Here is an 11,162-nt window from a genome sequence, read left to right as displayed (position 1 = left end):
GCTCTTGCTCTCTTCCTCTTCCTCTTCCTCTTGTTCACTCTCTTTCTCTCCTCCTCTCTCTCTCTCTCTCTCGTTGTTATTGTCGTCGCGGCCTGCATACTTTATGAATGAGATTTATGTTTAGATTTCAGTGTCACGTTTTGATCCACATTTTCAAATAAAACGTACAAAGCGCCGAGCGAAAGAGAGAGAGAGAGAGAGAGAGCAATAAAAAAAGACACAAATACCAGAAGAAGAACTTGGCAACAACAAAAGAAGCAGAGGCCTGAATAATGAAACGATCTACAAAGCGATCAATTCTCCCCTCTTGCGCATACTTTATACGCAAATCGCTCATACGCCACGTGAAACACACGCATAAATTAGGTTCCAACAAAAAGAAATGAAGTGAGACAGACACACAGCAAAAGAGAGACAGAGAGAGAGAGAGAAGGGAAACAATATGTTATGTGCTGCATGTTAACATTCGACAATGTTGCAATCGAAACGAAAAGCGATTCAATAAATTAATACATAACTTAAGCGCCCATTAAACTCGAACATAAATATTTAAATTAAATTATGATCAAAGTATACCTTGTAAATGATTCATATACATGACCAGCAGATACCCTACAAATATGTTTTCGAATTCCATTCTGCTTTCTTTTTATAAAGTTGCTGAAATGCTGAATGTTTGTAACTTGAAATTAATTTATGTTGAGTGATCAAAATATACCTCACTCACATTTTAAATTATATATATACATATGTAGCTTACACCATCAGCTGATACCCTATAAATATGTTTTCATATTTTATTCGTCTTTCGTTATGTTGGGTGATCACATACATGAATACACACTTTATAGCATAAGTTGATACCCTATAAATATGTTTTCATATTTCTTTTAGCATTTGTCATGTTGGCCGATCAACAAATACCCTGTAAATGAGTCAGATATATTTTAAATACTTTTTTCTAAGTGGTGGATTCTATTTGAAACTTGTAATAAGTTCATAAACTATAAATTTTAATTTTTGAATTTATTTTTCCAATATATTGGAATTTTTTCGGGTAATATCTTTGTAACTTTTTTATAAATAATACATTTTCTTTAAATTTAAGCAAAATATTATTAAATTCATAAATCAAATATACGATATAGCATAGATTACGATATTATTCTTTTCATTATTTACTATCTAAAAATCAAGAAATTTATAGAATCAATATTACTTTAATGTAATATGTCACCAACTTCAAATTTTGTATCCTATCTTATGATATTATTCTTTTCGTTATTTTTTTTTTTTTTCTAAAAATCATGTTATTTATAGAATTATTAGTTAACCGAATAAGCTTAATTTGCACATTTCCATTAAATGAATTGTTGTTAAAATCATAAGTCAAATAATCATCATTCTGAAGAGCAACAAATTTCTAAAATCTTTAATCTAATAATATTCCAGTCTTAAGCAACATTTATCAATTATTACAGATCTTGTGCACTTTTTATAATTCCATAAGAAATACTAACAAAAAACAAATAGCTTCCGTTTAACTGTCGAGCAACATTTGATTACACTTGCCGCGTCGCTGATATGAGAAGTTCTTATCATACTCGTATTAGCCAGCCATGTTTCGTCGGCGGCCCTCTTGACCAAGTTTTGTAGTCATGCAAAAGCGTAATAATAATAATATTGATGAATGGTTTGCTGTTTGTAACTTTTAAATATCGATTAGGTAAGGAAAGTGAAAGCTTAATGAATGACTTTGGCTTAAAGCGATTAAAAATCTATTTATACCACATATGATTTTCGTAGTTTTTTTAGCTATTGCAGTTTCTTCATTTCACCCCACGGCAAAAAGCTTGCAGCATGTTTAAGCTGTAAGCTGCCAACAAAAGGGAGAAGGGCTTGAAGCTTAAAAGCTTGTGTGTTGCAGTGCGAACTAAAAGCTTTGTGAACATTTAGCTGCGAAATTCAAAAGAGCTTTGTTAAGTAACTAATGCTAGAAAATGTTTTCAACATAAATATTTTCAATGCTTCAGTCTACCTGAGTAAAACTTACATTGCAATTGTATATTAAGCCGTTTTTTTTAATTTTTAGCTGCAAATTGATAAAATTAAGAAATTTAATATATACATATTTATTTTTATTGGGCCAGAAAATATCTACTTTAATATACTTATTCGTGCTTGCAGTATACAGCACTTTAGCTGAAGTACTTGAAAGACTAATTTAAATATTTCGTCAGATAGTAATTAGCTGCCATTATAAAGTTCAGGTAGAATTCATTTGCTAAAGAACTTTGCTTCCCATTTTCTTATTAAATGCCTTTTCTGGCTTATTTGAACTCTATTTAACCTCACTTTTTTGTGCGTTACGTCAAACTTTGCGACAGAAAAGAAGATATACTTTTTATTTAGCTTTAAAAGATAAAAGACTGTCAACCAACAAATAATAAAATGATGTTTCTTTACGTATTCTAATAAATGTTCATGCTCGCTTATTTTATTCCAATATTTTATACTATTGTGGACTCAACATAACCTCACTTTTTATGGGAGTTACGTCAAGCTTTACGTCAGAGAAGAAGACACCTTAGGTTTAGCTACAAAAGATAAAAATACTAAAATGATGTTTCTTTACGTATTCTAATAAATGTTCATGCTAACTTATTTTATTCCAAAACTTTATAGTATTGTGGAGTCTACATAACCTCACTTTTTATGGGAGTTACGTCAAGCTTTACGTCAGAGAAGAAAACACCTTAGGTTTAGCTACAAAAGATGAAAGACGTACAAGCTAAGAAAAAGTAAAAATATGTTTCTTTAGTGTTCTAATTAAATGTTCATGCCCGCTTTTTTATTCCCATATTTATTTACTATGTTGGACTCAATCTAACCTCACATTTTATGTATGTGCGTTACGTCAAGCTTTACGTCAGAGAAGAAGACACCTTTTGTTTAGCTAGATTTGTATATAAAAAGTTGTTTTATTTATGTAAAAAAAAGCGGATGAAAGCGAAATGAAAAATAAAGAGACCTACAAAGAGTAAAATCCAAAAGAAAAGCAGAGAGTGCGATGCGCATGAGCGACGCTTTTGTGGGGTGGGGAGGGGGGCGACTCTGACTCTTATTTTAATCGTCTTTGCGCAACTTTTGCCTGGAGACCTCAATGGAGTCGAGCCACAACTTGAGTTCTTCGGGCATTTGAGGCTTTTGCGCTGCCTCGGGATAGCTCTTGAGCAGCTCGTTGACATCGCATTTGGTGAGACACTGCTTGGAGAGGGCGACGGCGCGGACAAAGCCGTCGGTAAGTGTGACAAACTGTTGCTCCAAATAGATGGCCTTGTCGTCCCACCAGACGAGCTTCGTTAGGATCTTGTATGGATGGAAGATGGGAATGGTGCGACGATAACGCACACTGGTTGCACCTTGAACGGCGCCGCCTCCGCGATTGCGCACTTGCTCATACAGATTGGTGAGCGCATAGAAATGGAATCGGGCAAAGTCCAGTTCACGCAAATAGCGCGCGTTGTTCATGTGCTTGATGAAGATGTCCACATCCTGGGACGTGCAGAGACCATAGATCGTTGTGGTCTCGGTCACTTTGCGTTTGCGCTGGAACAGACGACCGCCGAGGACTGTGAAAATGCAGCGTATAAAATAGTTGACATCCCACACGGTGTACAAGATGAGCAACAACACCAGCCACGACATGACGATGATCTTTGGTTTTGGTTACGAGTTTAGCTGAGGAGTAAAAGAGAGAGAGAGAGAGAGAGAGAGAGAGGGGGAATGGAAAACAGGTTAGGCGGCGAAAGTTTTTGGAGTTTGATTTATAGTTCAATCCTCGGTGTGCAACGTGCAACAGTTGCATTGAACTCGAAAATTTTGTAGATTGCAGATCGCAGTCAAAGTATCGATAATCCATTTGAGTACTTACTGTGTATGTGCAAACGCGCGATAACGGACGTTTGTCGATAACGATTAAAACAACGTAGACGACGACGCACGCTTACCAGCTTCTACAGTGGGCAAGTGATCGAAGGCAACTGAAGCGAAGACAGCAAGAAAAGCTTCGCGCAAGTTCAACCAAACACACAAACGAAAGTTAGCAAACGACGTTTCAAAACAGAGAGACAAGAGAGAGTGAGAGAGTGGGAGAGCGTGTGAGAGCGCTTGTAAGTGAGTGACCAGGAGAACGATGTGGGCTTTGCACTTTAGTGAAAGCGCAAGCGAGACGCACGACACCTTAGCTTTTTTGTTTTTGTTTTTGTTTCTGTTTTTTCTTTCGCTTAGCTTTTGCGGCGCTTTTTTTTCTTCACTTGCTGCGCTTGCTTTGCTTGACCCATGCAAATTTGTCAATCCACCTGACGGCGTGTGCTTCAAGAGAAAAGCTGACGTGACTGCCAGCTACCCTGTAAAAAATAGTAACCTTTAATTATTTGCTGTCACTTTTATATTTAAAGCTTGCTATATTACAACTGAAGCTTAGATAATGCAACCTAAAAGCTTTGTACTGCGTTGAAGCTTTTTACTAACTTTTACAATCTACAACAAGTAAAACTGATCAGCATTTTGTATACCCCATTTGTATATATTTTCACTACAGGGTATATATAATATGTTAGGTCGTAACTTAACCTGTTCCGATCAACTAAATATCCATAAATGCATATGTACATATATCACGAAGAATCTATTTGTTAAGGCTTCGGTATTTGGAATACTTTGAAAACTCAATCCATACCTCTTCAATACACCCTCTTTGCGTGTGGCACAATTACAGGGTATAAGCCAATTCGAAATGATTAATACATAACGATTTTCGGTAAGCAACGCTTTCCACACTATTCATCAAAATTGGCTATAATAACACATATGCACACACATAAGTACATACATAGCTGATCACATTTAAGCTACCTCGACACTTGCAGTCGGCAATTACAGGGTATCACGCGCGAAAGTTAACTGCTTGCAATTGATTCTGAGCAAACACTGACTGATGATGTCTCTTCTAGTATTTGTTTTGACAGCTTATAGACTGTTAACAATTTGATTACAACTTGGCCTTGAACAGGCAATGACTTGAAATTATGTTAATAAGTCTCTTACCTTTTGTCACATCTCACACTTTCGACCTCAGAGATCGCCGGTCTAGAGTGTAATGGGAATATCTTTTGCTTTTAGTAACTGCGTCTAGTATTTGGCATCACTTTCCTAATCACTCACTTAACAACCCAATGTGTGTAACTAAGATAAAGATGTCAGCTTCAAATAGATTGTATGATAAATGATCAGAATCGATCGAGACACAACGAAAAGTATATATACAATACAATATATTACAGATCATTTACAATCGATCTTTACTTCATGCCCTTTGAGGTCAATGATCATTTCCCTTACAAATTGTGTTAATCAATTATATTGATCGTCATTTTAAGTTCTTTAAAGTGGTTGATCATTTCTCTTCAATTAAATCGATCATCACTTTAAGCACTTTCCAACACTACCCGCTCTAAAGTACTCGGATCTGATTCAATTCAATATATAATAGATTATTTCCAAACTTTATTGTAGTATCGATCTTTACTTTATGCACTTTAAAGTGATTGATCATTTCTCTTCAATTAAATCGATCATCACTTTAAGCACTTTCCAACACTACCCACTCTAAAGTACTCGGATCTCATTCAATTCAATATATTGTAGATTATTTCCCAACTTTATTGTAGTATCGATGTTTATTTTATGCACTTTAAAGTGATTGATCATTTCTCTTCAATTAAATCGATCATCACTTTAAGCACTTTCCAACACTACCCACTCTAAAGTACTCGGATCTGATTCAGTTCAATATATTGTAGATTATTTCCCAACTTTATTGTAGTATCGATCTTTACTTTATGCACTTTAGAGTGATTGATCATTTCTCTTCAATTAAATCGATCATCACTTTAAGCACTTTCCAACACTGCCCGCTCTAAAGCACAAACCCGCCATGGCCTGCTGACGCATTTTTCGCGCCTTCCACTTGGTAAATTCCCATTGAACCCTATTACACTTGTGACAATTAAAATTTCCCACTTTCGTCTCTGTTTACAAACACTTTCCAGCACTGTCCGCTCAAGTGGCACAGTGACGTTACCATTTCGACAAACACTAGAGCTACACGAAAACAACAATAAAAATAAAAGAAAACAGATTCAGCCACAAGTCACACTCATGATATAATGATCACATTCAGGCTGATCAAATTCCATGCTCTTAAGTACAATTGCTGATGCAAATAAAAGCTACGATCAAATTTCATGCATAGCACAAACATTTTGCAGCAATGAACTTTAAAGTTTGCATAGATTACGTATACGCAATGTTGGCTGGAAAAGTTAAGTTATTCCGAATAGTCTTTGGCATTTTTTCACATCTTGACTAGACTAAGAATGTCTTTATACAGATTCAAAAAAGAGTGGCAAAGATATATACATATGTCAGATCGGTTATAGCTGGAGTTCCCCTCTTAAAATTCACCATAAACCGCTGAGTTGACGCTATTTCCTGCTCGAACACACATGCTTTTATTGTGTTAAACTGAATCACAGCTCTTAACACAGTTCTCATGACGCAATTGCAATCTTTATGCACTCTGCGCACACTTTACAGCACTGAACTTTCAAGTGCAAAGTTGATTCAACTAAAGTGCTTGTGTAGACACACTTCAAAATAGATACTTAAGCATATTTGCTTGGAGTAATTTACATATTCAGGAAACGATGTTCGCAAAACAATTACAGATATGTATGTTTGAGTTGTTGATCACTTTTCAACACTGATCCTTCAAAATTAAGAAAGTATGGTACTTCCATTGGTGGAAGCAAGTCAAGTGGAAGGTGTTTAAGTTCATAAGAGATTTGCTCAAACTGCAACTAGAATCCATACTAAATAGTCTAGGTACTTTCCAACACTGCGATTTTAATAGTAAACTCTAAGAACCCTTGAACTTTAGTTCAAATGCTCCAATTCAGTTAAGTTTTGAGAAACCCCGATAGAAGCTTTAGTTGTACATCTCTTGTGCATTCAAGCCTCGTTGCATTGAACTTTCAACCGTCACTTTCCAACACTAAAGTTGACCTATGTCTCACTAACGATCGTCTTGAGGGTCTCAATTTAATCTCATTAAAGGGTAGAATACCTTCTTTCCCAGACTGGTATGTTTCAAAAGTAGTACCTTTATTTCCGACAGCCGCTTACCAACACTGGTCACTAAAGTGAAGGTCGCACAACCCTTTCCACACCCAAGAAACAACAAAACGTCGAAAAAAAAGAGAAAAAGCAACATGCTAAAGTTGTTGGTAGTTCATCTAAGCACATATTCATATTCATAATCGTATTTACTCTAGACTAGCAGACACACACACACAAACGCACACACACATATACATTCAATATACATAGTATTACATTTATATTCGATAGTCGTAAGTATAGAGATGGTTAGATGGTAATTTAAGTTATGGGAAGGGAACGAAGGGGGAACGTCGTAGCTTTGCATTATTGGTGTTTGTTATTGGATATTACATGGCATACAAATAGATTGGGCTAGGCTAGGCTAGGCGATAGATAGAGGGGGCGGGGGGGATGAAGAGGGGTGCACTTATCGGACTAGGCCATAGTTGATAATTCAGACGTCTTACGAGCTAAAAGTTAAAGCACTCGACTCATGTAATAACATGCGTCAACATTTGCACAGTACACAAAAAAAAACAGACACACACATACATTGTTGACATACTATCACACACACACACACACACACACACACACACACAAATACATATACAGATAGCATAACAAATGGAAACGGAAACGGAAATGGAGGCAATGCAACTGCCGAAATTCAAATTTCCATCAGCCTAGTTCGATGTTTGTTTCATTTCGTCTCGATCAGTTTGTTGGTCAGCAACCGCTTCGCAGATTCTTGCTGGACATCTCATTGTACTCAATCCATTTGCCCAGCTCCGGGGGCAACGGTGGCTTCAGCTTCGTCGTGCTCGTCGTCACATGTCCATTCTCCGCCTGCGATGCCTCCAACGTCGCCGCCGGCGTCGCCGTCGCCGTTCCCATCCCCACTGGCTGAAGGCTCGCCGTGGAGCTCAGCGTGTGCCTCGATGCCGCCGCCTGCAGTGGCGTTGCTGCTGTCTTCGGGAGCAGTTCGGCCATGACGGCCTCCATGGCCACATCGATGACCCGCTGTCGACAGATGACAATGCAGTGGACGAACTTGTCCGAGGGTCGCACAAAGCGATGTTCCATGAACAGCGACTGTTCATCCCAGTAGATAATCTATGTGAACCCAAAAAGAAAAGAAAGGAAATTAATTTCAATACATGATAATGAGTCTCTAGTCGTCTACGCACCCTGGAGATGATCTTGAAGCGGCGAAAGGGACGAATGAAGCGACGATAGCGTATGGTGGCCGCTCCCTGAAACACAGAGCCACCAAGTCGCCTGATGGTGCGATACAACTGTGTGCGCTCATAGAAATCGACGCGGGCGAAATCCAATTCACGAAAATAGCGTGCGTTGTTCATGTGATACAGCAGCGTGTCCACATCGGTGCTCAAACAGACACCTGTCAATATACACACACACACATACATAGATGAACAAAAGGTCAATAGCAAAAAGTAAAAAGTATAAAGAAAACATTTCAAGGGTGGCCCAACGAATCGCGCTTTGAAGGTAAAGGTGGAGGCAACCCCCATCATCATCCGGTGGAGAACCAACAGCTGGCTGGCACAATTGCACAACCCGAGTACACTCGACAGCCAATTACCCTGGCTAGACTTCACTTGTTAGCTTAACTATAATAGATACGCAGATAAATAGTCTATTTAACAAATTTATAGAGCCGATGAAACTTTAAAATCTTTCTTCTTTTCCTAAATGAAAGTGAAATATTGAAAATAACTTTAAGCTCAATTCTGACTAACTTATTAGTACTTGAAGTAGAAACTTTAAGCTCACTACTTACTATCTTGTTAGTTTCTTTATTTTCAAAATTTCAATAAGCACAAGAAACCCTATTAGCTAAATTGAAAAATGTATATAAAACACCTTAAAAATCTGTAATGTTTATAATATTCCTTATATTCACGATGCTATTTCCTACTTACTTCTCCCAAACTTCTTCACGCAATAATATTATATATTGTCATCTAATCTATTTATTTGAACCCAAACTTCTTCACGTAATATTATAAGCTAATATATTTCTTTTATCTGTTTCGAAGGTCTTCAAAAAAAGTTCGTCTACTCTTAAAATCAGAAATAAATATCTGTTAAAATTGCTTAGATCGTTTTCTTTAGATGGTCAGTGATATGCATTAAAAGATACAAGTAGAAATAGGGATTTTTTAAAAATTAAACTTTAAACCTCGAGCTAAGATAGATACTTTCAGTGATTCACTTAGTTTTAATAAAGTTAAAAGATTGTCTTGATCTAATCAGATAGTTGTCATTAATTATTGAGTTTTATGCTATGCTATTCTAGAACTATTTTCATTTCACAAATCGACAAACTACATTAATTACATTCTTAGTAAGCACAGATTTTTCCTATACATTAACTTTGTTATCAAATTTAATAGGAAATTATAGGATTTTCCTATATTTTGTAAGCTTTGCGATCAAATTTGTTAGGATTAATCCTTTTAGTTTCCGATATCGACGGATGCTACACAGTGGAAACACCGAAATGCGTTTCAAGTGTGTCCACTGCACCGTTACACCCCCTTTCGCCTAGCCGGATTGTGCGTTGTGTTAACGGATGTTGCATGTGTTGTTGCAGCTTTATGTAAGCAACAACGACAACGACGGCGACGGCGACAGCGGCTTACCATTGACTGTGGTGGACTCCAGAATGTGGCAGCGACGCTTGACGAATCGCGCCAGCAGCACACAGAGGCACATGCGCAGGAAATAGTGCAGCTCCAGCAGACCATAGAGCAGGACGATGGCCAGCAGGCAGCTGAGCGCCACATAGCACAGCTGTTCCATCGAGGAGGCTGTGTGACAGTGACTGGTGACTGCTCCTCTTAGTGGTTGGTATTCCTATTCCTATTCCTATTCCTATTGCTATTCCTATTCCCGTTGCTGTCACTGTGACTGCGATTGTGACTGCGATTGTGACTGTGACTGTTCCTGTGTTGTTTCCTGTAACTGTTCCTGTGTTGCTTCCTGGGTGACTTTACTGTTAATGTTGGACAGCGGGAAACCTCTCAAGCGCTGTGTGTGTGTTGTTGTTGTTTTCTTTTTTTTTTTTGTTGTTGTTTTTTTGTTGGTTTGCGGGGTTTCTACAAATGTTGTTGTGCTGTTGCTGCTTCCTCTAGTGCTTCTGATTCTTCTTCTTCTTCTACTACTACTACTGCTTCTTCTTCTAGTGCTGCTGCTGCTACTGCTGCTTCTTCTTCTTGGTGGGTTGATGTCCTGGCTAAAGTTAAGACTCTAATGCTGACGCTGCTTTTTTCTTTGTTGGAATTAGGTCATGTTTCTTGACGTTTTGACCGCGACGCCGCATCAGGTGATACGCACACACACACACACACACACACTCGCACACTCACACTCACATACACAAAGCACAGAGCTGTGTGTGAGCGAAAGTCCAGGCGAAAGGACAGCACACAAGGAATAGCAACAAAAAAAACACACTGTTTATAACGACGGCAAGAGCAGCAACAACACCATCAACAAAAAGCACATCACAACATCATCAACAACAGCAACAACAAAAATCGAAAAGAATGGTTGACTAGCAGAACGCTTGGCTTGGCTTGGCTTGGCGGCGTTTAACCACAGTTAACAAATGTTTCTTAATTCGCAATTCTCGCGAGCGAGCGACCGAATGAACGAACAAACGAACAACAACAACAACAACAGCAGGCGAACGGGGTACCAACAGCAAAAAAAAAAACAAATCAAAACAAAACGCGCGCCAAACAACCGCAACGGCAAACAGCGCACTAAAAAGGTTTTTGGCCAATTCACTCGCTGTTGCCGGACCAAAAACCCAAAGTCGATGCCGGCGTCGACTGCGACAGCGGCAACGGCAGCGGCAGCGAATGGCGTTGAACGACAAATGTCGCCGCGACTGCAACTTGGCG

At 38.2% G+C, this 11,162-nt stretch overlaps 2 protein-coding genes across 2 annotated transcripts; both read right to left on the bottom strand.

Annotated features, from left to right (window-relative positions):
* Positions 1-2,981: 2,981 nt before the first annotated feature.
* LOC132796208 (protein THEM6) lies at positions 2,982-4,054 on the bottom strand. Its single transcript, XM_060807291.1, has 2 exons — positions 3,935-4,054; positions 2,982-3,741 (listed from the first exon to the last, which is right to left on the bottom strand). Exon 2 carries the CDS (start codon positions 3,706-3,708, stop codon positions 3,127-3,129), a length of 582 nt encoding a protein of 193 aa, XP_060663274.1. The 5' UTR covers positions 3,709-3,741; positions 3,935-4,054; the 3' UTR covers positions 2,982-3,126.
* Positions 4,055-7,338: 3,284 nt separating this feature from the next.
* On the bottom strand, positions 7,339-10,959 carry LOC132796207 (protein THEM6). The gene is made up of 3 exons (XM_060807289.1): positions 9,897-10,959; positions 8,415-8,629; positions 7,339-8,340 (listed from the first exon to the last, which is right to left on the bottom strand). The coding sequence occupies exons 1-3, from the start codon at positions 10,054-10,056 to the stop codon at positions 7,954-7,956; spliced, it is 762 nt and encodes a 253-aa protein (XP_060663272.1). The 5' UTR covers positions 10,057-10,959; the 3' UTR covers positions 7,339-7,953.
* Between the last annotated feature and the right edge of the window lie 203 nt (positions 10,960-11,162).

Source organism: Drosophila nasuta, chromosome X, assembly GCF_023558535.2.
Source record: "Drosophila nasuta strain 15112-1781.00 chromosome X, ASM2355853v1, whole genome shotgun sequence".
Classification (NCBI taxonomy): Eukaryota; Metazoa; Arthropoda; class Insecta; order Diptera; family Drosophilidae; genus Drosophila; species Drosophila nasuta.
This window is presented reverse-complemented; position numbering and strand designations above follow the sequence as displayed.